The sequence below is a fragment of the Venturia canescens genome, chromosome 9 (assembly GCF_019457755.1).
Source record: "Venturia canescens isolate UGA chromosome 9, ASM1945775v1, whole genome shotgun sequence".
Taxonomy (NCBI): domain Eukaryota; kingdom Metazoa; phylum Arthropoda; class Insecta; order Hymenoptera; family Ichneumonidae; genus Venturia; species Venturia canescens.
Genome location: NC_057429.1, coordinates 19,723,228 through 19,748,189, shown reverse-complemented (window position 1 = coordinate 19,748,189; position 24,962 = coordinate 19,723,228). Strand labels below are relative to the sequence as shown.

At 43.2% G+C, this 24,962-nt stretch overlaps 3 protein-coding genes across 5 annotated transcripts; 1 reads left to right on the top strand and 2 right to left on the bottom strand.

The window, feature by feature from the left end:
* Positions 1 to 464: 464 nt before the first annotated feature.
* On the top strand, positions 465 to 6,479 carry LOC122415991 (protein scarlet-like). Of its 2 annotated transcripts, XM_043428626.1 has the most exons (14): positions 465 to 853; positions 1,933 to 2,119; positions 2,237 to 2,285; positions 2,369 to 2,418; positions 2,555 to 2,688; positions 2,997 to 3,149; positions 3,241 to 3,479; positions 4,033 to 4,129; positions 4,206 to 4,460; positions 4,642 to 4,872; positions 4,984 to 5,119; positions 5,213 to 5,318; positions 5,431 to 5,531; positions 6,071 to 6,479. In XM_043428626.1, the coding sequence occupies exons 2-14, from the start codon at positions 1,933 to 1,935 to the stop codon at positions 6,250 to 6,252; spliced, it is 1,920 nt and encodes a 639-aa protein (XP_043284561.1). In that variant the 5' UTR covers positions 465 to 853; the 3' UTR covers positions 6,253 to 6,479. The 2 variants fall into 2 exon arrangements, with proteins under 2 accessions (XP_043284561.1, XP_043284562.1); XM_043428627.1 differs by lacking the exon at positions 465 to 853 and having other exon boundaries at positions 2,062 to 2,119; positions 2,241 to 2,285.
* On the bottom strand, positions 6,396 to 9,942 carry LOC122416626 (protein brown-like). The gene is made up of 11 exons (XM_043429695.1): positions 9,720 to 9,942; positions 9,487 to 9,535; positions 9,223 to 9,403; positions 8,632 to 8,830; positions 8,349 to 8,538; positions 8,050 to 8,268; positions 7,729 to 7,834; positions 7,414 to 7,635; positions 6,968 to 7,212; positions 6,760 to 6,860; positions 6,396 to 6,670 (listed from the first exon to the last, which is right to left on the bottom strand). The coding sequence occupies exons 1-11, from the start codon at positions 9,940 to 9,942 to the stop codon at positions 6,489 to 6,491; spliced, it is 1,917 nt and encodes a 638-aa protein (XP_043285630.1). The 3' UTR covers positions 6,396 to 6,488.
* Positions 9,943 to 10,389: 447 nt separating this feature from the next.
* Positions 10,390 to 23,166, bottom strand: LOC122415989 (ras and EF-hand domain-containing protein homolog). Of its 2 annotated transcripts, none has more exons than XM_043428622.1 (6): positions 21,450 to 23,166; positions 20,119 to 20,793; positions 17,677 to 18,305; positions 14,072 to 14,300; positions 13,150 to 13,475; positions 10,390 to 12,942 (listed from the first exon to the last, which is right to left on the bottom strand). In XM_043428622.1, exons 1-6 carry the CDS (start codon positions 21,862 to 21,864, stop codon positions 12,829 to 12,831), a joined length of 2,388 nt encoding a protein of 795 aa, XP_043284557.1. In that variant the 5' UTR covers positions 21,865 to 23,166; the 3' UTR covers positions 10,390 to 12,828. The 2 variants fall into 2 exon arrangements, with proteins under 2 accessions (XP_043284557.1, XP_043284556.1); XM_043428621.1 differs by having other exon boundaries at positions 17,677 to 18,308; positions 21,450 to 23,165.
* Between the last annotated feature and the right edge of the window lie 1,796 nt (positions 23,167 to 24,962).

Sequence of the window (24,962 nt, the reverse complement as noted above, 5' to 3'; positions counted from 1 at the left end):
TTTTCTATTGAAAGATTCTTGTCGCAGACACGCCCATTAAAACCCACTCCAACGTTTTATCTCGTATGCAATTAACTTGCACTTTTTCCATTCCAACATTTTTTGTTGTTCGACAGAAAAAATGAAAAAAGGAAGTTGGAGAAGGAGGAAAGGAAAGAAAATTGGAGAAAAATTTTTTTGAAGAATCTCACTTTGTTTTTTTTGTTCAACATCGATTAAAAAAATTCCAACTATTTTCCAGCAACAAAAAATTAGGTAAATTAATAGGATTAACAATAGCTCGATTAAGTATTCGACCAAGTTTGTTATTGTTCGTGCATCGTGTTGTGCAACACCGTCGTAGTAAAAAAAAAAGGCGCGAGGAGTCTTCCCCCACAGAAAGATGGAATTCTATACTGCAGAGTCCGTGCGTAGAGAGAACGTGGTGCGAAAACTCGATACGTGGCTTCAGTCACCCCGAAGTAACCGTGAAGACTGGATCCCCTGATAATCTTTCCAGGTTTTTCAGCCACCGAGACACGACCCTAAAGAGGTTTTTTTGCTCTCGTTCTCGCCCACCGATTCTCCTTTTTTTTCGTCTGTTTGCTCGCGCCATTTTTTCAACTCGATTTCCTCGATTTTTTGTGAAAATGGGAACGAAAATCCAGAGAAGAAAGTAACGAAGAAAACTGACGAATTTGCTTCAGTCTTTTTTATCTATTGGGGAAATTCGGTTTTTTATTTTTAGAGTGATTAAAAAATTCCTAGAGAAATACGAGGCTCGGGTTTCTGCACATTTTTTCGAAGCTTCGGGAGTGCTTGGGGAGGGAACACGTGAGCGTTGCCGAAACAAACTCAACAAGAGTGATCCAAGGTACGTGCGTGGATTTTCCCATGAAAAAAGTCGTCCAGTTCTCATTTTTTAAAAATATTGTAACGACCTCACGATCTCATGACTTTTTTTCAAAACCAGTCAAACTTCCGGATATTTTTGAATTTGAAGACGCTTTAGGCTCTCTCTGGAATTTGTTTCGAGTCGAAAATCCAGTAATTTTTGTACATCGATCGATCATTATTCGCGATATTGCGTACCAACGATTTATCCATTATTTTATCCGTTAAATAACTGTTTTTCTATTCGAGGTCATTCGTCAAGGAACTCGAATGAATTGTCCCTACCGCTAACCATTTTCCATTGTAAACGTTTGCATTTCGATCCGTAGCTTGAAACAGCAACGAATGCTGAAAGGTTTTGAAACTACGCGGACCTGTAACATTACATAAACTGCTCGTTTGCCATTGAAGTGTCTCGAAGAAAATACGCAAAGCCTCCTCATCTTCCGTCTCTCTCCGAACCACGCAATTCGAATATCACGTACTATTTTTCCCCTTCTAATTTTTTTATTTACTTTTTCATTAGTTTTCCCTTCTTTCTAATAAATTCTTTTTTACTTTAATTTTGAATCAATTTTAAGTTTCCCCTTCTTAATAAATTAATTAAAATGATTTTTATTCAATTATTCCAGTTAGGAGGGAAAAATTCATTCTCATTTTTCCCCTTCTAACTGATCGCTCAACGATCGCTGTCCACAGTCGTAACGTATTGAAAATAAAACTCGTGGATTTTCTTATCGACCCCGCTCGATCGAACAACGCGACGATCATTCCTCGATCTCCTGTGGAAACTCACTTTTCCAATGGGACAAAATTGTTTGTTCGAACGGCACAAAAATTGCAAAAAACCGTGATTTTTCAGGGCGATTTTGTTCAAAGGAAATCAATTATTGTTTTTTAATTTGGTCGAACGGATTTTCGAACGAATTTTCACTTGGAACAGCCCTCACAGAACCAAGTTACCTCTTCACTGTTCCCTCATTCCACAATCTCGATAAAAAGCTCGTCGTAACTCACTTGGTATGTTTTTTATACGAAAAAAAATTGGATCATCGGAAGATGAAGCTGGACTCGGAGCTCCGATCGAATGGGAAAAGCGGCTCGTGCAGCGCTCCCCTTCCAAACAGTCGTCTCGTTCTCGCATGGAAAAATATATGCTACAGCGTAAAGAGGAAAAAAAGCGGCGGATATTTGATGGGCTTAATTCGCGCTAGAGAAGTAGAAAATGTTCAGCTGCTGCAGGGAGGTTAATACACGATAATGCCACTGCGAGTTGCAAGAAACTTTGCACTCGGATATGCACTTGCTGAGAAACTGTTATCGGCGTGTAAATAATAATTGTCGTACGGGTTTTGTTCTCCAGTGAGCGGAGTCGTACAGTCGGGGACGCTTATGGCGATTTTGGGACCGAGGTAAAGCTCCGAATCTAAAATCATAAGAGAGCTGAGAATGTGAAAATTTATTGAAAGCTTCGATCTCACGTTTCGGGTTTCAGTGGCTGCGGTAAAACTACCCTCTTGGCGACAATAAGCCGACGATTGAAAGGTTCGTCGGGTAGGATCGAGAGAGAAATGACATTTTTCGAGATTCTTCCATATTTTTCTTCACCCTCACTTACTTAGCTTGAATCCTTGTTAATAAAAAACTCGAATAACAACGTCGCGTGACGTTTCGTTTGCAGGAGATGCGACCGGCGATGTTCTGCTGAACGGAGAGCCCGTCGATCGAAAAATCATGTCGAGAATATCCGGATTCGTTCCGCAGGAGGATCTCGCGGTCGAGTCACTCACAGTGCAGGAGCACATGGAATTCATGGTGCGTTTCGATCGATCAGATTAAAGCCTCGATTCGATTAAATCAATGACGAAGCGTGTGGAATTTTTTTTGCTTTTTTCTTTTTATCACATTGACAAGCGAGAGATTGAAAAATGAGGAATGAAAATAATCCCGCGGTCGGACGAGCGCGGCAATTAACAGACGGTCGTTAAATCTTACGTAATTAAAACCGCGAGCACCGAGAATTTTAAATCCGAGGGAAGCTGGACGGGTCGCCAAAGTGACGATAACTCGCGATTAAATATTTAATGGCGTCGCGCACGCATATTTGGTTTTTACTGCCAAAGGCTCGGATGAAAATGGATCGGAGGTTCAAATCAGCGTTCAGAACTCTGAGGATCGCTGTCCTTTTGGGTGACCTGGGTCTGGATCGTTGCCAGTACACCAAATTGTCCGGACTTTCGGGCGGAGAACGAAGGAGGGTTTCACTGGCCGTTCAGGTAAGAGAAAAATCTTTATCGATGTTTGGCCAATTCTTTTGTTCACTTTTCTACTTTCATCGAAATTTTTTTCAAATCCACTCTCGCACAGCTGCTGACCGAACCGAGCGTGCTATTTTGCGACGAGCCAACCACGGGCTTGGACAGCTATTCGGCGATGGTCGTCATAAGAACGTTACGGGAAGTCGCGGCTCGAGGCAGAGTCGTCATTTGCTCGATCCATCAGCCAGCCTCCGGCCTGCTCGACCTTTTCCACGAGATTCTTTTGATCTCCGCTGGAAGAGTTGCGTTTCAGGGCTCGTCGGCAAACGCAACGAAGTTTTTCAACAGGTGGATTTTTGTGTTCGATCGATCCTTTGAAAATGACTGAAGTAGGGAAATATTCGATGGGAATCGACAAAATTTATTCGATGAAGGAAAACTCCGATGTTAATTCTAGTTCGACCAGCTTATCGATCAAAGAAACTCGTTAGTTTAAGGAGTTTCGGTACAGGCGATACAATGTTGCCATGCTAAACCATGCTAAAAGCATAAAAAATTTCAAAAAGTTCAGAATTTTATAAAATTTGGTTAACATATTCTTTAGTGCCAAATTTGACAATACAAATTTTTTAAGATTTTTCTTCTACACAGTTATCGAGTAATTGATCACTAAAGTTGACGTGTATAAGCATAGCGTTTCCATATATATAGGTATACATTCCGGACATAAGAAATCTGCTTTAATGCGCAATTACTCGATAACTAAGTAGAAGAAAATTTTGAAAAAATTTGTGTTTTCGCACTTGATGTTGAAGAACATTATCACCAAATTTCATCAATTTCTTAATATTTAGACTTTTGTACCGAAACTCCTTAATGAAATAACTTTTGAACAATGTAGCCTCGCTCTTTGCTGCCCTCCGACCTTCAACAGCGCGGAATTCTTCGTCTCCCAATTGTCAGTGACTCGTGACAGGGAAGCCGAATGTCTGGCAAAAGTGAGTCGAAAAAATCTCGTCGCTCAATCGCACTCGAATTTTTCCCTTCTAACTATAATCTCGAAATATCCCTCAGACGAGATTCATATGCGATCAGTTTCAAAAATCTATACACGGCCAGTTGATAAAAAAGAAGCTGGAAGATTCCTGCGCCGGAATACTCAACGAAGCGGCGCCTCATCCCATTTTTTCAAGCGGCGCTTCTTCGATGTCGATAAACGAATTCAAAAAAGTTCGATCCTACACTCAACTCGAGTGGCTTACGTGGAGAAATTACATCGATTACAAAAGAAACAAATTCACGATTTTCTTCAAATTTCTTCTCTACATGGTCAGTAAAAAATGCATTATTTTCTTAGTAATTTAAACACACTCTAAACTCTAATCAATCGATGGAACGCAATGTCAAATGATTTTTGCTCACTCATCGCTGCTTTTGAAATTACGAACGAAAGCTTCGGAGTTTCCTTACTTTTTCTTCTCCGTACGCCCCCCTTAATCTTTCCAAACAGTTTATAGGTTTGCTCGTCGCAGTGCCCTACGTATCGGTGACAGAAAACATCGACCAGCGCGGGATACAGAACATGCAAGGATTGATGTATCTCGTAGTGACTGAAACTATTTTCACATTTAATTACGGTGTCTTTTACACTTTTCCCAAAGAACTGCCGTTACTCTTGAGAGACATTGCTGGCGGTCTGTACAGCCCCGCTCCTTATTACGTCAGCAAAGTCGTCGTAATGGTAAATTTTCTTTTATCAAGATTCGAAGGACCTCGCATTTGAGCTTTTCGAGCGAACAAACGTCTTTTTCGTCATTCCCGGTGGATCAAGATAGTTTTTTTATTTTCACAGATTCCCGGTGCAATTGTCCAGCCCTTTTTGTACACGGCCCTAATTTTTGGCATCGTCGGTTTGAAAGGCGGTTTCGCAGGATTTCTTTTCTTCGCCGTGCCAGTAATGCTCAGCGCGGCTGTTGCAACTGCGGTTGGTCAGTTACTTTTTCAAGAATTTAAACTTTTGAGCGTGACGAACAATTAATCGATGTCTTTTCGACGATTTTTCCACTCTTCTGGACCTCAAGGTTGTCTCATGTCGGCAGCCTTCGAGTCCATCGACACTGCCTCGCTTCTGGCAGTTCCCATAGACTTCTTGACCCTCATATTCAGCGGGATTTATTTGCATCTCCGGTAATTAAAACGCCCAATTAAAACTCCATCGAGTTTCAATCCCCCTCGCTTATTCGTCGAAATTCCATTTTCGGCTCTGACTGTCATAAATCCGATTATTCTTTTTGGACAGGGATTTGCCGGTTCGAGTGTCTTGGCTCAAGTACATATCGCACTTCTACTACAGCACGGAAGCCGTTTCGCTAGTCCAATGGAGCGAATTCGATCACATAGGTACGAATGGCGTAATGAAATTTTTAGAAATACCCTCAAAACGCGCATTTCCTTCGTCGAAATTCATTTGCTTCTCCAACCCTCGGACAAACTTGCGCTCAGTTTTCTCGAATCTTTCAATTCGGGCCCAAAATCGTTGCCGAAAGATTTTCGAGTCGGATTTCCTCGCCCGAATTATCGTTGAACGAATATTTCCACAGAATCCCATAAAAAAGTCTCAATTAGACAGCAATTTATACGAAATACAAAATCAGTTGTGCAACGAGCAGCGAAACTCGAAGTTGGAGTGTGAAAAAAATGAAAAAACCCTCGGAAATTCTTTACCTCAAATAACAGTCTGGAAACTGTCAACAAGAGCGCAATAATCATTTTATAGATTCGCTAATCCAAAGTTTTTAATGCAAGCGTATAATTGAAAAACGCGATTGCCGCAAACGCACGAAAGTAAAACGGTGGAATAGAAAAATGGAAGAATTTCTGCACCGAGATTTACGAGCTGCAAAGTATGCTAATGGAATAATCGATCAAATTAATCGCAGCGTGTCCCGAGGACCCCGAAGAGCCGTGCGTATCGAGCGGGGCAGGCGTTCTGGATAAATATGGTTACGAGCCAGGCAATTATATAACCGATCTGGTTGGCCTCGTGGCGATGTTCGCGGCCGCTCACGTCGCTGGTTATCTCGCACTCAGAATTCGGAGTCGAAAGCAGCCAGTTTATTAGAGTATCCGGAGGCTCGATTCGTCGAGGGGTCGAACGACTGGGTAAATCGTTCGACGGAAACGATCGACGAACCGCGAGAATCAATTGCTCCGCATCGATCGCTCAGTTTCACGCGTTTTTGTTTCGCAGATTTTTATCCACTGTTTTGTCTGATAAATTTTTTATTCTTGTACACGATGTAAAAGAAACGTTTTTTTCAATTGTGCAATAAAATCTTCTTCCGAGTACAACTTTCGTCAAAATGTCAATTTCGATGATCTTCGCCTCCTCATCCCCAAATACCCGCTCAAATTCATCGCGACCGCGAGAATAATCATCGCGAGGATGTCCATCCAAAAATGCGACTCCTCAAATCCGTACTGCAGGAGGACTTCTGATCCGGTGGAAACGCACTGCACAGAACTGCTGTTTGCACACTCTGAAAGTGGAGAAAAATTATACTCCGATGTGAATCGGAGAATCGAATTGGCTGTCAAATAAAATTGTTTGATAGAAATTCGTTCGTACCGATATCCTCGATTTGAGACCAGTGAGCGATGGCGAGTGCCTCGTTCGTGTAGTAAAACATCGAAATGTATTTCAGAAGCTGCGTGTACCATTTCAGAGTCCTGGAGGCCGAAACGCATTTATTTTGAAACGTTTTTGTTTTAATTTTTAACTTTTCATTGAAATCTGTGGCCTCATTATTTGCAGCTCATATTTGTCGCGAAAGTACCTTAAATTGTAGAAAATGCCGGACATGAGAAACGCAATAAGGTCGATCGGCACCATAACGATCGTCGCGATCTCGTTGTCTTCGACGAAAGATGCGACCATGCTGCCGTAAGCGAGACCACAAATACCGCTGGCGATCGAGCACGCGAAAAATAGTAAAAACGTTGGAAAAAAAGAGTCTTGCGTGCTGAGAATAGCGTACAGCATAATTGCCAGTAAAAACGACTTTGCGATCGTCTTGGGCAGCTGGCAGTGAGCAATGAGAGAAAAAGGGAAAAAATTACACGAGGCTTCGTGATTTGCATTGAATAATTGTCGTCGCAATCCTTCAAATACGTTTCGAACGAAGTGTGACCAAAAAATCGACGAAAAGTGAGCAAAAATATTTCGTTCGAAAGTAGGAGAAGAAAAAAGACTTTGGAGAAATGAATTGAGAAAAATCTTCACCCAGCTGACAAAAGTCGCGACGTAATAAGCTGAGGGGCAATACAGGCCGGCTTCGCGCCTGAAAAGCGGAATTTCCCGTTCGATTTCATAGAGCGGAGTGTAAGCAGTTGAGAAAATCGTCTCGGCGCTCGCCATGTACAAAACCCCCATCACGTCTTGGATCCCTCGTTCCTTCCTCGCGTCGATACCCCAGAAAAATATTATTACGAGAACGATGGAGATCTCGAGGGGCAAAAAAGTCATTGAGCTCAGCTTATTCCCAATCCCTCGAGCATTTCAGATAAGATACTTGGCTAAAATTCGATTGTAACGAACCGTGAAATAATTGAAGGAGATTAGACCTTCGGCTAAAGTTCTTCGGTTCTCGTGGTAGATTCTCCAGACCAACCAGTTGAATTGAGCGACCCAGCGGGGCTTTTTCCTTTTAAAATTAAACGAAATAAGCAAATCGTTGAGTTTGCCAGTGAAAATATCGATTGGCAATTGGAAATGAACGAATTTTTCGTTTCTGTTTAATTCGAGCTGCCCAAATATCAAGGCAAAAAAATCGAATGGAAATTTTTCTTCTTCGCTCGATATAATTGAGTTCCAAACGGCTCTTGAGCCCCAAACTTTGTTCGAATGCGAATGACTTACTCCGAGAATGCAGTTTTGCGATGGCTCGGGCGGAGGCGAAGGGCAGGAATCCTGGAGAGATCAGAGTCAGCGTACGCTCGACAGATTCTGGCCGAAGGATCGTCATCCTCCCGGGAAGTGGTTGCTTCCCCGATTAGCTTATGTTCGCTGGCAGGTTTGGAAAGCATTTTAACGTAATATTGAGCCTCGTCGAAGCCAAAGGGACACCGGGCTCCTTCGCTGAATCGAATTAACGAAAATGCGATTTTGACAAGGCTGCGACGCTGACGAGTTTGAAATCGAGTTTCGCTTGTTTTTACCCCTCGAAAAAGGCGCGAGCGTCTCTGAGAGTTCCAGCGAACGCGACTCTGCCCTCGGCGAGAAAAATCACGTGGCTGAATTGCTTGTAGATCGTCATACTCGGCTGGTGGATCGAGCAAATGACGATGCTTCTCGTGGAAATCGATTTGATCGACTCCACAACGCGCAACGCCGCCGATGTATCCAGTCCTGAAAAAAAAACATTTTTCTTCTTTTCTTTCTCAATATTCTCGCCGACTCTAACGCTCTCGAACGAGCATTCATCATTCGCGTAATTATTACCTGTCGTTGGCTCATCGAGGTATAAGATCTGCGGTTTCGTAACTATTTCAGCCGCGAGGGATAATCGCTTTTTTTCACCGCCCGATAACGCGCGAATCAACGAGTCCTTGCACTCGTACAAACTCAAATTCAGCGTTATATCGCGTGCCAGCAGTTTCTGATCCTCCCTGTTGACTCTCCCCTCCAGTCTGAGTGCGCACTTCATTAAAATTTCACTCGATTATACAAATCGCCCGTTTCCTGGCTCACACTTACAATTACCCGAATGAAATAAATGGGGAGCTCGATAATCGGTACAATGTTGGCGGAAAGTGTGCGTCATAAATTGTTGCTTTCGTTTGCGAGCGTTGTTATTTTTGAAAATTAGCCAAACTATTAATTTCCCTTCACTGACCTCAATTTTCACGTTTTTTAATTACACTGACTTTTGACACTTGACTTTTTTCTCAATGTTCTCTCAACTTGAAATTTTTATCAAATTTTTCACTCGAAATCGAGGATTTTCCCAATAAAACGTGTTTTGTGGCTCGAGTGATTTGTTCCCCGGATCAATGAAACGAGCAGTGGAAATAATTTGCATTCAAAGAGTACCGAGAAAGCGATATATTCGACGACCGTCAAGCACTCCGGCAGCGGATCGAACTGGGGCACGTGACTGGAAATTTCCGACATCTCCTGGCTCGAAATTTCTGCACCGTTCACCCTGATCGATCCGGAAATCGGTTCGATTTTCTTGGCCAGTGTTTCGAGCAAAGTGGTTTTTCCAGCTCCGCTAAAAAAGTGCGGATTCAATGAAGAAAATAGGGAATCTGGTGGTTCTGTTTTTTTTTTTTTTTTTATTTTGCTTCCAAATACCTCGGTCCTATCACGGCGATCATTTGGCCGGACTCGGCGTAGCCGGAAACTTGAATGAAAAATTTGTCACCAAATTCTTATTACCGAGGAGCGAGAATGATCAGAAGCTGAGGAATTTTCAGGACACAAAAAGTCGAGAATTCGAATTCTATTTTTTATTTCTTCGCACATTTTCCCGAGACCCAAAGCAGACTCGACGCTTTCTCAGCATTTCCCATCCCGATTTTTCGTACCTGATCTCAAGACGTCGATCGCTCGTTCTTCCATCGATGCCTCTCGTCCCGTGAGCATTTTGAGGAGTTTATTCGCGAGGCTGGGAGATTTCCGGTTCGTTCGAACTGTCACATTCTGCCAGGAAAGACAAAATTTTGGCTCGTCCAATTGACACTCGTGGCTATAAATTTTGTGGAAAAAACAGTCGTCCACTGCTGTCGTTGCTCCCGAACGATCCATCATCGTTGCACCAAAAATCCACGAACAAAATGAGACTCAAAAAAACAATATTGTAATCGACGTCTGGAGAAAATTGAATCATCTGCGCATCTCCTATCTCGAGATCTCTAGACCCTGTTGAAGTCCTATTTGTTCCTCTTATCTCGTAGCATTTGTAGAATAAAAAATGGAATCTCGTCTCTCTGACGTTTGCGCAAAAGTTGCATCAAAGTTGCAATTGTGTAAAGAGACTCGTCGTCTTCCACAAGTTTGCTGAGAGTCTCGAGAAGGCAAACATTCCAAAGTGAACGACCGAAGGAGAAAAACGTCCAACGATATTTTATTCGCCACTGAAAAGTTTGCTTTCCCAGTGAAAAATGAATCCACCACTTTGGGATTTTAAGCGAAGCTTAAAAAAGTAGCTGGATATGGGTCTTCAGGATATTTACGAGAATTAAACAATCCACGCGGTTAACAACCGAGTATAATTTAATGACGCCGTTTCTATAAATACACAATAATAAAATCTCTCTGGAATACCTTCGAAGGTATCGAAGCCAGATATACACACGTATACACAGATATAAACCCACGCATATATCGAAATAAATGAGAATAGAAAAGGTAAATTACGTTTCAAAATGGGAGACGAACGATTGGTCCCAAAACGTTGTGCAGTTACGGGCGTTTTGACAGCTACTCGTTCCCAACGTTCTCGTAATTGGCTAATGAATTTCCTAATCAAATTATTCGATGCAACGAATGGAGAACTTTGGGACGAAAACTCTGGGGGGATCGATGACAAAATTTTGAACAGTAATTTATCTCGACTATTCCCAACATTAGTGAATACACATATTCGAGACAATTCGTCTCAGCAGTTGTCGAAACGACATTGAACTTTCACGTTTGAGATATTACATCGCGTACATTAATATAAAAGTGAAAACGGGCACTGAATATCGTACGACGGAATAATCGTCCTTAGGATCGATGACGACACTCGGAGACGTGAGTAGGCAAAGAGGAAGTTATATCGAGGCAGTTTCTCGTCGAAATTGCTGCTTCCAGAGGTGATTTTTGTGGTAAAATCATTCTAAAACTCTTCGAGTCTACGAAAAAGGGATTCGAAATTTTCGAGCAATAAAAGCGAATTTCATTTTATAGATTGCTGAGAAGTAAAACGGTTTCAGGGAAAAACTTCTGATTAGGGAGCAGCGTTGGACGTTGGTGCACACGAAACGCAAAAGCTTTTCCCCTGTTGATTTATTTTACCGTCAAAATCATCTTAGAAAACAGAATTCTACAGACGACAATGTGGCCTTAGCTCGGTGAAGTAACGAACGATGAAATTTCCAATTATTTACAAGATATACGTGACGTGGCTTAGCGTCGGTGCTTAATTATTTATTCATTTATTTATATAATATACTTTTCATATCTATATTTGTATACATACGTATGAGTCTCTCTATGATAATAATAATATTAATAAGAATAATAATAATTCATTAATAGAGTTATTTGCGTGTATAAAATTCTGTTCATCAACAATGATAGATTCAACATCAGCGTGGATCGAGTCTCCGTGATAAAAATGCTTTCATCCTTCGAATTTCCGAATCGAAAAAACCTAGCGAGGGAAATAATGATAAAAAGTTGGAATGCATTGATTGTGCATTAAAATGAGAAATAAAAAAAATGAAGATTTTATAATAAATAGATTGTCAAAATGAAAAGAAGTTTTTATAAATTTCAAACTTGTTTCGTTGGAATAAAAATCGCTCGGAAGTAACGATGAGTAAGTAGCAAAAAGTTGTACGATAAAACTTGAATGATTGGAGCAGCGTATTTAACTGAAGAGGAAATGGTGAGTTGCGAGACTCCATGGAATGTTGGTCATAAAAATGGCACACAGGGATCGCGATTATTCGCTAAACGCTCGCTAAACATCACGTTTTGTTGGAGATTTGTGTTTTTTTTCTACCTCATTTTCGCAGTGAATGGCTCAGTTATACGTTACGTGGCGCCGGGTCGTCACTTCCGGTGAGACGGCACAATAAGATTCACGCGAATCGCCAAAGCGATCCATTGTCGCGCACAACGGTTTCTTCATATTTTTTTTTCGCCCTGACCCCACTCGTATCGCGAGTCTCCAAGTTATTTATCGACTTTTTATTACCGATTCATTTATTAATTGGAAACTTGGTATCTTTACTCACATATTTCGCTATTTATGCTACAAATATTGGATTGGACGATGAAATTGGTTGGGCCCTTGACTCGAAATACCGACAGTTCATTAGCTTGATTCAACTTTTAATAATTTATTGAAAAAGATTTTTCGCCAGTATCTGTAACGAGCTTCATAATAACGATTTTTGTTTTTTTTTTCAATTCACTGTTCACATGCTTTTCGTTCCTTAATATTCGATCAATAAAATTTTGCCATCGATAAAAAAACTGCTTGCGTTCAGTCCATCGAGTATGACGATAAATATTTGATGTTAAAAACTCTGAAAAATTGGTTTGATCAATCAATGAATTGGTCAGTACGTGGGACTCTCATTTTTTGTTGTTTTTCACGTGGACGCGGAGTCGAAAAATGTGGATAATGTTTATGTAAGTGTAAATTAGTCATGTTACACGCTAATCGACGTTCTATAACGACGAAAGTGCACGCGTGATTCATTCATCGTGGAAGAAATGATCCGGCGCAATGGAGAGTATTTTTTTACTGATTTTCTTTCACTCCCCATTGAACGTCGCGTTGACACGTTGGAATTTGTTTTCGCTGCGATTATGTATTTTCGGTGCAAGGACGCCAGTCGAAACTCTCCGAATGAAATGTTCGACGGTGACGCGAACGCGCGGAGGGAGGAACCTTCGAGGACCTGCTCTACCTTTTCGTCAGCAGGGACAGGATTTTTTAGAACTCGTTGGCGACTGATTCAACGCGAATCTCTCCCCGTCCGTTTGGTCTTGGGACCCGTTGCCTTTCATTATTTGATCGTTTTGGAGTATCTGCAATGAGACAAATTTTTCAATTACTCTATTCAATTCGTTCCAAAAATATGAACAACAAATCGAACATTATTTTCCTCATTCCAGAATCGTTTTTATTCATTTCCACACCGATCAATTTTTTTGTATTTTTATTTCTTTCGTCAAATGATCCGCCGAGAATTTCATACTTTGTAAATTACTGGAATTGCGATGACGAGGACTCACTTTTTTGACGAGAAATCTTGCAGCCTCCTCGATATTTATATTTTCTTTCGCCGAAGTTTCGAACCAGCCCGAAAAGTTTTTCTCCTTGCAATAATCGTCCATTTTGGAGGGTGTATTTACGAGCCCTTCTTTCTGCTGATCGCACTTGTTGGCCAATAGTACACATGGGATTGGCGAACCATCGGGCAACTGGACCTTTGAATCGAGATCCTGTTTCCACTTGACCACGGCTTCGAGGGTCGCGCTTCTCGTTACATCGAAGACTATGAATGCACCGACAGCTTCTTTGTAATAGACACGCGTCATGTTGCCAAATCGTTCTTGGCCTGGAATCATGAAAGACGAAAAATGAGGTCAGAAGCATTTTCATTAAAATAAAAAAATTGAATGTTACTGGAGCGAGCAAAAATCGAGGGTGTTTTTTTTACTTTTCGTTCGAGCAACAAGTGTTGGGGCTCGTTTCAAAACCGTCATCGTCGTTCTAACGACGAAAACGTAAGCTTCTTTTTTTTCTTTTCTTTTAAATTGATTTTAGTAGTCTGGAATTCAATGAAACGAAATTCTTTGTTAACACTCGCATTGAAAAGGATTAATTTGAGCTTTTCGATAGTGAAATTCAATATTATTTCTGGGTCATAACAACACGATAGTCCAAGTCGCAATTTTTAGCTGAATTTAATCTTTCAGAGTGTACGATACGTCGGGAAAGTTCAACGACTATAAAAAATTTCTAATAAAAATGACAGTTCGCGAACCCCTTCGTCAACAGCTTCGACATGTAAATTTATCTCAGTGCGCACTCGTTCAACGATGAGATCGTTATTAATAATTGACTCGATGAGCGTAATTGTTGTAATTTATCTCCTCCTTTACTTCGTTAGCTCCTTTCTTATTCGAATCTGTAAACGTAAAGTGTACTGACCCGCGATATCCCATAATTGAAGTCTGATGATCGTGTGCGGATCCCAGTTGAGTACTTTGAGCGCGAAATCGACGCCTATCGTGGCTCTGTAATGCTGGGAGAAAAACTGGTGAACGTAACGCTTTATGATCGACGTTTTTCCGGCGCCGAGTTCACCGATCACGAGAATCTTGTACAGGTGCTCTCGCTTCTCGCCGATCCCCGTGTTCGGAGCGTTGTTTTGTGACGACTGTAAAAATAAAAACGAAAAATTGTCTTTTCATGTATCGTCCTCGAAAAAAACCAAAAAAAAACGTTTCAATTCGACGAATAATCGATGCTCGGAGCTTGAAATACTCATAACCATAATCACGATGTTCCCATTCCTCAAATTTCAAAAAATCAAATAAAAATAAAAAATAAAAAAAAAATCGCAGAAATTTCAATTTTTTCGAACGTGTTTGTCTTCCCGATCGCTGTTGGACTATTGGAATGTCAATGGACGCCGGAATGTTGTTGGTGCCTCAAAAAATAGTCTCGAGACATCAGAACTGGAATAATTCACGAAAACCGAGTAGTTGCAGGCGTACGGTAAGCGCTCGTTTTTAAGTCGCATATTCACTCGACGATAGGGCATTACACGCACATTAAAAAGCCGCTATCTTATCTCAAGTTTGAGGGGCATTAATCGAACTGCGGTTCGAGCGCGAGTCGTGAGAAATTTTTCAACGAAAAATCGAGCCTCGAAGGCAGAGCAAGTGCAAATTCTTGGCAGAATAATGAATAAAGAAAAAGAAAAATCGAGAGCTGGGAAAGTAGATTTAAGGAGACACACCCGCTTCCACTTCCACGATTTCGGGTGGACCTTCCACCTCGCAAAGTCGTAGAAGGCAACGCTCTGCCAAAACTTGAAATCCATTTCCATATTGTCGATTCGAAATGTTTAAACTCGAGGTTAAGAAAAATTTGATGCCAGTTGGCGAGAAAACTTATCGTCTGAATCGATCGATCGGAAGCTCTACTCAATCGCACTTTCAATCAGCAATGACCGAAATCGATCCACACCCCGTGCCAATAGTTTTGATCCCTCACTTCGCGTTTCTCGATTGTTTTAACACAAATTCGCGGACGCACTGCGCTTGTCGAGTCCGGGGAAGAGACGATCGTCGAGCCTCCCGGCTCGAAGTCCGAATTTGCAATGAGCGAAGAACTTGGAAAGCACAAAGATACTCGAATGTATAGATTGATGGTATTTTGCATTCTTCCCCAACGCTCTCATCACCCTCGACACTTGCCACTGCGCGGATACGCAATACGCGCTCCCTGCGTACACAAGTGTAACACGAGACGACGATGAGTTTCTCATCGATGGAGTTTCGGATGCGTCTTAAGGTGGGGGAAAAAGCCGATACCCAATGAATTTTTAGTATTTATTATCAGAAAAATGACGAGCGATGGAGTATTTTCTCTTCGCTTTTCGAATAGTGAGAGCCTGGGCCAGCGAGGGGCGCGCCAAAACTGTGGGAACTCATTTTTGGGAAAAACATCGAGAAATTCCTCACTCAGAAATAGCGAGCTATTTACAAAGCGACCTTTGACACGGTTTTTGAGACCTCGTGACCTCGACTCTTCACCCCGAATCGGCCAGCCCCGAATAGACGAGCCACTCTTCTATTCTCGGAGCAACACCGTCAATTTTGGATTGGATTTTCAATTGCAAATACTTGGTGCAAGTAAAAGGGGCCAGCGTCAACGGAGACTGAAATTATTAGGGGAATTGTCACTAGAAATGAACTCGGTCGTGTATTTTTCATTCCAGAGCTCAAAATTCTCGTTGAAAACTGTTTTTTGTAAAACGTCAACTATTCAAAATTTTTTCTCCTCCATTTCGAGCGATTCCGAGAAAGTTTGAAGGCTGAGGAAAACGGGACTGTTTTAACAGGTGCGATGTTCGATATCGAGTTCTCACATCGCGTACGAAACACGCGATACAAAAGTTCGATAAAAGTGAGTTGTGCGTTGCGATCACGTGGTAACACAATACATCGATCCGGAGCTCGGAGGGGTTGATCAGAGGCTAAAGAAAATCCCCCGAGTAACTCGAAACTGGTGCTCGGCTGCGGAGAGGTTAGACCACGAGACGACCGAGAGGAGGACCGCAAAGTGCGAGGCGATCGATCTCCATCATAGAATTACTGGGTATTGAGAAAGAAAGAGAAAGGGAGAGGAGTGTGAGCCTTTCGTGGTGCTGGGAAGTTTGGAGCGAAAATTTAGCACCCATTTCGATTATATTTCCCCTCTCCGCGTCGTTCTTTCGACGGCTGAATTTTCCTCGTCACTTTTGCTTCGACGAAACGCGAAAATTGCTGGAAAAGTGACGTCAAAAAACGAGCGTCTTCGGCTCCTTTTCTACTTTTCTCGCGAGGACTCGTCTCCCTTCGAGTAATCCTCGAGCTAGGAGCGCGCGATATCGCAATGAAAAATAAAGAAAATATGACCGGGAGGACAACCGGTGTGCTTACATAAACCCTGCGCCGAGTCACGAAGAGGCCTTTGCGGCTGCGAGGCGACTCGACCGCACGCCGAACGCGGTGTGCATCGGATTAAAAAATGAGAGAAGAAAAAAACGGTGAAAAAATAGCCGAGTTGCGCAATATGTTTACGAGTACTTTGCATTCGCATTCGTCGCTATTCGCGCGCTTGCGGAGCCCCATTGGAGCTCCCATTTGCATCGACACCGACCGACACTCCCCGCCTTTATTTTTATTCCGATTATCTCAATTCGCTAACATTCTCCCATTGGAAGGGATAATTCGTTCGAGCTTCCCTTAGGACAGAAACTTCTAGAACTCGATCGATTTGTCATCGAATGACTGCAGAGCTCGATTTAATAAATGCTCCTGAACTTTGAATAATTGCTTTTCAGTTATAATCCTTTTCACCGTTAGAAAAAAGGATTTTCTGGGCTTTTTTTTTGCACGGTCGCCCATTCAGGAGGCTAATTGGGCACGAGACTCTAATCGATGTCACAGCTCGCGTACTCGATTAATTCTTTCAATAAATTTACTCCGGCAACAAGAGATCGTTTTTAGGGTCTTTACCCCACAAAATTACTGACGACGCTGAAGTTTGCTACGAAATGGATGAAAAAAAAACCTATGTGATTCACCAACTTTTGACTTCACGAAGGTGCAGGTTGAAAAACTACGAATTGCAAAGCCGGCACTGGAATTATTGGAGGGCTGTTTAGATCGTTTCGTTGGACTCGAAAGTTGCAAAATTCAGCGTCGTAATTACTGTCGAATGTGAAAAAGTTTCTTCAAGACTAAACGTTAATGGATTCGTTCCACTTTTAGGCGGTTCAACCAATTTTGAGGGATCCGGAACTATTTTTGTCCACAAAAATAATTGTTGATGCAGACTCAGGTGAAAATCGTTGAAATTCCATTCCACAACTAAAATGGATTACGGAATATGAGTTTTTTGCTAATTTTGCACTAAGCTCTAGATCCTTTTGGTAAAGTGTTTATTTCATTTTGTTTATTAGCGTATTTTAGCGAACGCACTTTTCGCCCATTTATACGTCGATAAAAATGAAGTATTGAGATGGGAATGAATTTTCTCACCACACTCTCCTGGCTCAAGGAAGTAGATCCTTCCGCATTATCGTTCCCCGGTTGCTGCATAGCGTTTCCGGCTTCCTCGTACTCATCAACGAGAGCTGTGCCTTTTTTATCTTTCCCGTATTTCCGGGGCTCGGTGAGATAATTTTCACTGTGAACTTCTTCGATGCCGGCGAGATAACCGACTCCTGTATCTTCGTCAAAGGTGCCCTCGAAAGTCGAGAAAGTGTCGAACTTCCGGACGCTTATGTGCCGGGCGCGTTTGACCGTGTTCTCCGGATCGCAGGAGTCTTTTCTCGTCGATCCAAGCGACGCTGCGACTACTGTGTCGTGGGAAATATCGCACGACGAGTCCTGCGAGGTTTCGTATCTTCGCCGCTGGAATATCGCTCGCTTCTCCTCCAGCAACGACAACTTACGACGCAACTCGATCGGCGGGGTCGTTGGAGCTGTTGCCGTCGACTCCGAATCCGATTTGCCTAAAAATTTCGACTTTCTCGAGGACTCAACTGGCTGCTGGTGTTCTCCTTTGCTCTGGTCGTGCCATTTCGATATTGCGTATGGTAACGTCGACACCGAACACTGTATCAGTGTCTCTTGGGTCGGTTGCTGCTTCTCGCTCTCCTGGACACCTGCTAAATTCCTCTTTCATTCATTCGCTTCTTTTGTTTCTCCTTTTCACACCTTTTTTCAACTTCGTATTCTGGGAAACGTTTTTTTCGCAAATTTTTCTATCGTCAACTCTCATTCCGCGGAGCGCTTTTCGACGGTCGAGTCTCTCGGCGGATTCACTCCCGTGATTTTTTTAAAAAACTTACGTTTTTCGTTTTCTACACTTGCAGAGGGCGAAGAAACCTGATTTTCTTCATTTTTTTTTCGACAAGAAAATCAGCGTTTATTGAAAAACTGTTAACGACGTTCATTAGTACATATGTTCATGTACTTGCACGATTTTTTCATCAAAAACTTCTCAAAATGGCGCAACTCCAGCTGCATTTCAGTTGCACCTTTTTTGAGCATCAGTTGCAGTGGACGTGATAACTAAAAAACCATTTATTCGATCCATGCCGAGTTCACACCACTTATTTATAATAATAATAGCTTGGGCCTGGACGAAGAATTTGTAAAAATTTTGATTTCGAAAAATGCCGACAGTTTTAACAATAAATTCATTTTTTGAGGTGCCAATTTTCGGTTTTTTCGTCACAATTTGTTTTTTCCAACAAAATACGAAATCCTTCGTCCAGGCTCGAGCTATTATTATAATAAATAAGTCGAATAAATTTGGTATGGATCGGATTAATAGTTTTTTAGTAATCGTGTCCACTGCGAAGTCATTTTTCAAAAAAGACGATTCTGAGATAATCGCGTTCAAAGATTTAAACCCTTAAACGAATGTGCGTTCGATTCATCAAAGTTATGCGGGGCTTTTGGAAAAATTTTTTGTAACAATGAAAGAGAGCGCCAAGTTCGTTTGAGAATTAATTGATTCAAATATAGTAATTCGAGCTCGAAAAATTTTTACGATTACTTTACTCGGTTGAATTTCGTAGAATAGTTTACGCGAGGGAAGCCGGTAGTCGAGCGTGATTTTTCTGTCCAGTCTGTCCGAGGATGCGTGCGGAGAAGAAACCTTTAATTGACTTTGGATCAACAACCGGATGTTCTGTTTCGCAACTACGAGTAACATTTATTACGGACTTAATATCGCGTTGATTCTCTCACGCGGGACCGAGCACTTGCGGCGACTATGTAACTCTTGCATCGGGGACTCGACGAATATAAACAGAGTTCTGAGGATCGTGCGTCCGAGAGTGAAAGTCCGTGGAAGTTTGCGTCTGACGTTCTGTCAAGTCGAGTCCGTTTTTTCACGACAACGGGAAAAAAACGTTGAAACGTTCGAAGCAGGAAGATTGAAATTTGAAAATTTGAAGAAAAACGATACCAAAAAGCTCTCATCAATCGAGTAAAAAAAATCCTCGAGGCCTCGTCACCGCGTTCGTCGTCACGTACGTCCAAGTCTCTAGTCCCGTTTCCGAGTTCACAGGTCGTGAACGGTGCCGCTTATTCTTTAGTGCGATCCAGCGTCTCTCACTCGCACGACTTTCACCGAACTCGAAGATCTGCATCGCGTCAGTCGCAAGGTCGCGTAGTTCGATAGCTCGAGTTCGTACTCGCGGTGAGAATTCACTGTGATATTTAAGGAAAAACTCGACATGGAATGCGCCAGCAAAGAAGAAAGATCCGAAAAAATGTGTTAAAGTCGAGTGTGAAATCCACGAAAAATCTTGCCCCACCAGAGACTCGAAGAGCGCCCGGATCGTGAATTTTACGAAGCACCTTGTGTGAAAAGCGACAGAGAAACGGAAAAAACTTTTCGCAATGACCGGCAAAACGGGGTTCGAAAAAAAGGATTTTCGATGGAATAAACGGGGCTAGTCTCACCGTGCGGGCTTTTGGTGACGTCTCTCTCCTGCTGCTTTTGCTGAAGATTAGTTCGTATAGTAAGCGAGGGTGATTTACGAATAACGGTGGTAACGGTACTCAGCGTTTTCTCGTACGGTTTGGTCTCGTGTCTGTGGTGCGGTCGTTGAGTAGTTTCTTGATGTCTGCCACGAGAGGTTTGAATCTGTTGGTTAGAGATGGGTGATCCCTTCTCCCGGTCGTTCGTACTCCGCGATACGTCCGTTTGTCTGCCAGCCTCGTCGTCACGCCTATCGCCCGGTGATCGCCTCTTTTCCAATGTCGTTTCGTCGTTGCTGCTATTATCAGCCTCCCGAGACTGGTGACGATTCTTTTGATGCCTCGGCGAAGCGCTGTCCGTGTTGATGCTCGATTCATGCGACGATTGGCTCTGGGAACGGCTGCTGTCGCCACCCTCAGGTGTTTGACGGGTCGATTCTCGTAGATGGTGTTCCTGCTGGTGCGGTTGTTGGTGCTGGTGCTCGCTTGAGCCCAGCCTGAACTTGTTCAGGCTGAGCTTACGCACCAGCGAATTACGTTTCTTCTTCTTCTTCCCCGTCGCTGCTGCCGCTGCCGACGTCCCGCTCGAAATCGCTTGGACCTCGTCCAAGCTCCTTTTTTCTTCCTCTCGCTCTTCGCTCGACCGTTTCACGCTTCCTGGACAGTCCCCGAAACGTAACAAAGCAAACGGTTTCGATCTTTAGTTTCGTCGCTATTTTCCCCGACGCCAAGCTCCCATCGAATCGCTTTTTTCACACCCACGTTCCGCGAGAACTCTTTTTTCGCAGCTTCTACTCGGCTCGACGCGCCACTGCCCTTGAAGGCGGGAACAAAACTTTCGACGCGACTCTAGAATCGAGGCGGTGTTTGGCGAACTGGAGTGACGCGGCCTCGGTAAATTTGGACAAATATCAATGCGTCTCTACGCCCAAGATCACTCGTTCGAAATCTAAGAAAAAAGATCGCTCGAATTGACGAATAAAAGCTTTCGACGGATCGAGCACGGTCAAAGTTATTCCGCAGCACCCTGTTCCGATCGACGCGGACAATTTCCTCCGCCGATTTCCAGGCGTCAAAAAATAGCAAAGAAACTTTCCTCCTCACTCGAAAACTTTAAGCTCGAAAATTCGCGAAACTACGATCATCGCCGAGTTTCAAAGCACGCGCAGAAGTTCGAACGCGGGCCCGGGCACGGAGGACCCGCGTCGAGCGGATCAGGGTTAAGGTCCGTCGAGAGTTCTGACGGAACGAGAGGAAAAAACCTCATCAAACGGGGCAGCGGCCGGTGGTGGATAAATGGTTGATGAAAAAACCTGTGAATCCTTCAGCATCGTTGTACTCAAAATTGCCGTAAATTTCAGCCGAGTCGATGCTTTTGCTCTTGGATCTTTTGATTTTACGAAAAGTGTTTTTTATCGCGCCGAATCGTCCCTTCTTTTTGCCGACTTCTTCAATGGCGTTCGAAGAAAGCGATCCAACGATGAAGTTCGTCCCTCGATCGAGCTTTTCACAGGGTTGATCGTGACGATCGATTTTTTGACGATAGCGCCCAGCCCCGCCAGCGATAACCGTATCCAGGCTCGAACTCGAGTCACCGATCCCGGCGGTCGCTTCTATTTTCACTTGATCGCAACGAGCTTTATCATCCTCCTCGGACGAGGAGGGTCCAATCACGGTGTCCGGCGAACTGCCGCCGCTCTTTCGACTCGAGTCGTCGTTTCTTTCCATAATATCGATCACTACCGGTCTATAACCCGATACCGGCACCTTCCTTGCCTTTCTGCAGAGCAGCTCGTGTGCGTGTTCCGCAACACGCGCGCACTCTCCGATCCGGATGACGAAAGCAGATCGAGCCACTCGGGGGAGGGGGGAGAGGGAGAAAGAGGGCGAAGCGCGAATATAGTTCGGCTTGAAAAATGGAGACCTTTCGGGGCCAGCCGCGCGTTGCTTGGCTTCACCAACAGCCGGAAAGGGAAACCCTACAAATCTTTGTGCACGTACGTACGCTGAATGTCCACCTCGTTATTGGAGCTCCTTCGAGTACGCCGCCGACCAAGATTCCGCATGTCCTCGCAGAGTTTGCACTCCTCTTCGTACGTGACAGTTTTTCGCAGCGTTTCAACAAAACGTCGCGTCAAATCGCTCCTTAACAAATGGCTCTTTAGCTGTACAAAATGGTGCAAGTGTCGAGACAGTCTCACGCGACAATGAATTCTCTTTTTTAGGTAATTAGTTTTGTGGAGAATTGGAGGATCCTTGATCGCCAGGATTCTTTACCGACTCGAAGTTTGAGAGGCTCGACGCGTTGCCTCGAAATATGCACGTGGCCGCGGCGTCGAAAGAAACTCGTGGGAACTTCCGAGGTAAATGTGACGTCGAGAGGAAACGAGACTGAACGTAGTTTTCAGTCCTTTTTCTCCTCGCAAACGGAAGTCTCGTTAATTCTCAATAATCTAAAAAGTTGAGGGAACAAAGATCAAATTTTTGGACACTCGGAATTCTGTGATTGGAGCGAAGCATTAGAATTTTTCTCACTTTCAAATGATTTGCTAAAGCCTGCCAATGTGTATTTCGTACACGACGGATGCGAAGGGATGAAATTTTTTTCCGTTGCTGCCGAAGTCAGCACGAGATAATTAGCGAAAGTATTCAACAGAAAAGGGACATTATTTAGCTTATCAGGTCGGTTACAAAGTGAAATGCGGCACGCATCAGCGGTTAATGCACAAAAGTTAGCGTCGACGATCGTGGATCCCTCGAAAATGTTTTTCCTTATCTCCAGTCGATCAAACCCCTCGAAGCAACGATCATCCAAGTTCGATCGTCGACGTTGTTTCCGATCGATCAACGCGCGTCGTTTGATCGCGAAAGTAGCACGTTTTGGGAGAAAATTGTTAGCACGAGTTTTCAATCTGGTTGCCGAAGAGGTCAAAATTGTTGTGATTATCGGAGCACGCACTGTTGTGGGCGGAGGAAGATTGGAAGAAGTTGAGCGCGCAAACCCGTCGGTGCACTAAACGTCTGTGCATAAAAATGTCGCAACGAAGCCCGGTCCCAGCGGCTCGCCTATATATTAAAGCTCCTTCGTAGTTGTCAGAGCATCCCGCTCCCCTCCTCGGAGGAGTTTCGCCGCACCGCGCGTTCGAACCATAAAAAATCGACACGTACGAAGCTCCATCGAAATTGCATGTTTGGAAGGAGTAAATGAAGGAAAACACCGACATTAAGCGTGCGTCGATAATGCGAGGTGGGGATGTCAGCGCTCACCCCACTCGCCCGTGCACCTTCGCAGTCGTCACGCCTTGCTCGAGCCTTAATCCACAGGAAAACGCCTTCGCGCGAAGATTCTTTCTTTTCGACATCGATCATTCGAAACCCTTTCCATCGAGCTACTACCATCGCTTCAACCACTTCTCCCTCTCCTTTCCTCTTTCTCCTTCGTTCACTCAATGCGTTCGCCTTCGCCGCAATTTTTAATCCCTTCGACTCGCTTTTTAATGATTGCGTAACCTCGCGAGTCGGAGTTTATCGTCAGTGGGTTTGCGCGCTCAGTATGCCCTATTTTTCTCGAGGTTTTTCCCACCGAGCATTTTTCTAATGGTCCGATTTCGTTCCCAATTCGATTTTTAACTTTGTCGATTATTCGATATTCTCAGCTTTTCGGCGCGGTTTTTCTTCAGTTTTGGTACTCATAACTGTCGACATTTTCGAGGAATTAAACTCTGGAAATGACGCTCAAGTTTGCAGCGTTGGAGTCCAACGGAATGCTGTGAAAAAAACCCTCCAATTGTTCCGGTAATTCTCGAATTTCGTTCCCTGGCGAATTCCCAATTCGTAGTTTTTCAACCTGCACCGATGCTTCGTGAGATGAAAAATTAGCGAATTACAAGTGTCTTTTTCGTTCGTTTCTCGTTGGACTCCGATTTCGCAAACTTCAGCATCGTCCTCTAGAATTTTAGAAATTGTCGAGCATTTTCGATCTCGATGTGTTCTGAAAATGAATAGAAAAATGTCTCTCCCTTCCTCGCCCATTTAATTTTCATTTTTTCAGTGAATATTCATATAAAATTGATTAACTCATGATTTACTCATAAAATTGCATTGAAAATCCGGTAAATCACTGAAATTCTTCGATTTTTAAGCATACCGAAAATTGAATGTAACATTTTCGTCACATTTCGTTTGATTTTTCCCCCCATTTTTCCACTCAGCGATATTATCTGACACTTTTCCAGCTATTTCAATAACCAGCCCCCGAGCTACCCTCGTGATCGATAACATTATTCACGAACAACCTCGTATCACGTCAATTTAGCCTGTCGATTTAATTGCACGTTTGGTGCTCGTTGCGAATAGAGTGATTAATGTTTGTTAAGTCGAGGCACGCGTTAAGCGTTGGAGCAACCCTCTTGCGTGAGCAAGATTACGTGAACGTGGTCGAAGAATTCCTCCGGCAGCTTCGAAACCGTGAGATAAACGTTTACAATGACAGTCTCTCGATTATCGATTTAATCCGTTCCACGACGGTCCATGCAATTATCTTTGGCACGAGAAAAAATAGACTTTCGATCGAGGTTTGTTGTCGGAGATTGAATAAACGCCGACTGCTCCCGCGAGTCTCCGCAACAATTCACGCGTCCTTTACGTAAACTGACAACCTTGTAGCAACAAGTGTCGTGAACATTCGCAAGTTTCATTTACATGCCGCATGTGCGACGAACGGCGCACAAATAATTCTCAGTAAGGCTGCCAGGTGTTAGAAAACTTACGTAAATTTTCACTCACCGCGTCAAAAGTGGCCACCAACTTTTTTGCACTCGTAAGAA

What these genes read in the sequence shown, in the direction of transcription:
- LOC122415991 (XM_043428626.1), top strand. Translation starts at nt 1,933, where the DNA reads ATGAAGCTGGACTCGGAGCTCCGATCGAATGGGAAAAGCGGCTCGTGC. An exon ending in GGCTGTTGCAACTGCGGTTG is followed by an intron (nt 5,120 to 5,212) that starts GTCAGTTACTTT and finishes CTGGACCTCAAG; the next exon opens with GTTGTCTCATGTCGGCAGCC. An exon ending in GAGCGAATTCGATCACATAG is followed by an intron (nt 5,532 to 6,070) that starts GTACGAATGGCG and finishes AATTAATCGCAG; the next exon opens with CGTGTCCCGAGGACCCCGAA.
- LOC122416626 (XM_043429695.1), bottom strand. Translation starts at nt 9,942, where the DNA reads ATGATGGATCGTTCGGGAGCAACGACAGCAGTGGACGACTGTTTTTTC. An exon ending in TCTCCTTCAATTATTTCACG is followed by an intron (nt 7,636 to 7,728) that starts GTTCGTTACAAT and finishes TTGCCCCTCGAG; the next exon opens with ATCTCCATCGTTCTCGTAAT. An exon ending in GTCTCAAATCGAGGATATCG is followed by an intron (nt 6,671 to 6,759) that starts GTACGAACGAAT and finishes CTCCACTTTCAG; the next exon opens with AGTGTGCAAACAGCAGTTCT.
- LOC122415989 (XM_043428621.1), bottom strand. Translation starts at nt 21,864, where the DNA reads ATGGAAAGAAACGACGACTCGAGTCGAAAGAGCGGCGGCAGTTCGCCG. An exon ending in CGATGCTGAAGGATTCACAG is followed by an intron (nt 20,794 to 21,449) that starts GTTTTTTCATCA and finishes GGGACTGTCCAG; the next exon opens with GAAGCGTGAAACGGTCGAGC. An exon ending in CAAGATTTCTCGTCAAAAAA is followed by an intron (nt 12,943 to 13,149) that starts GTGAGTCCTCGT and finishes GTCTCATTGCAG; the next exon opens with ATACTCCAAAACGATCAAAT.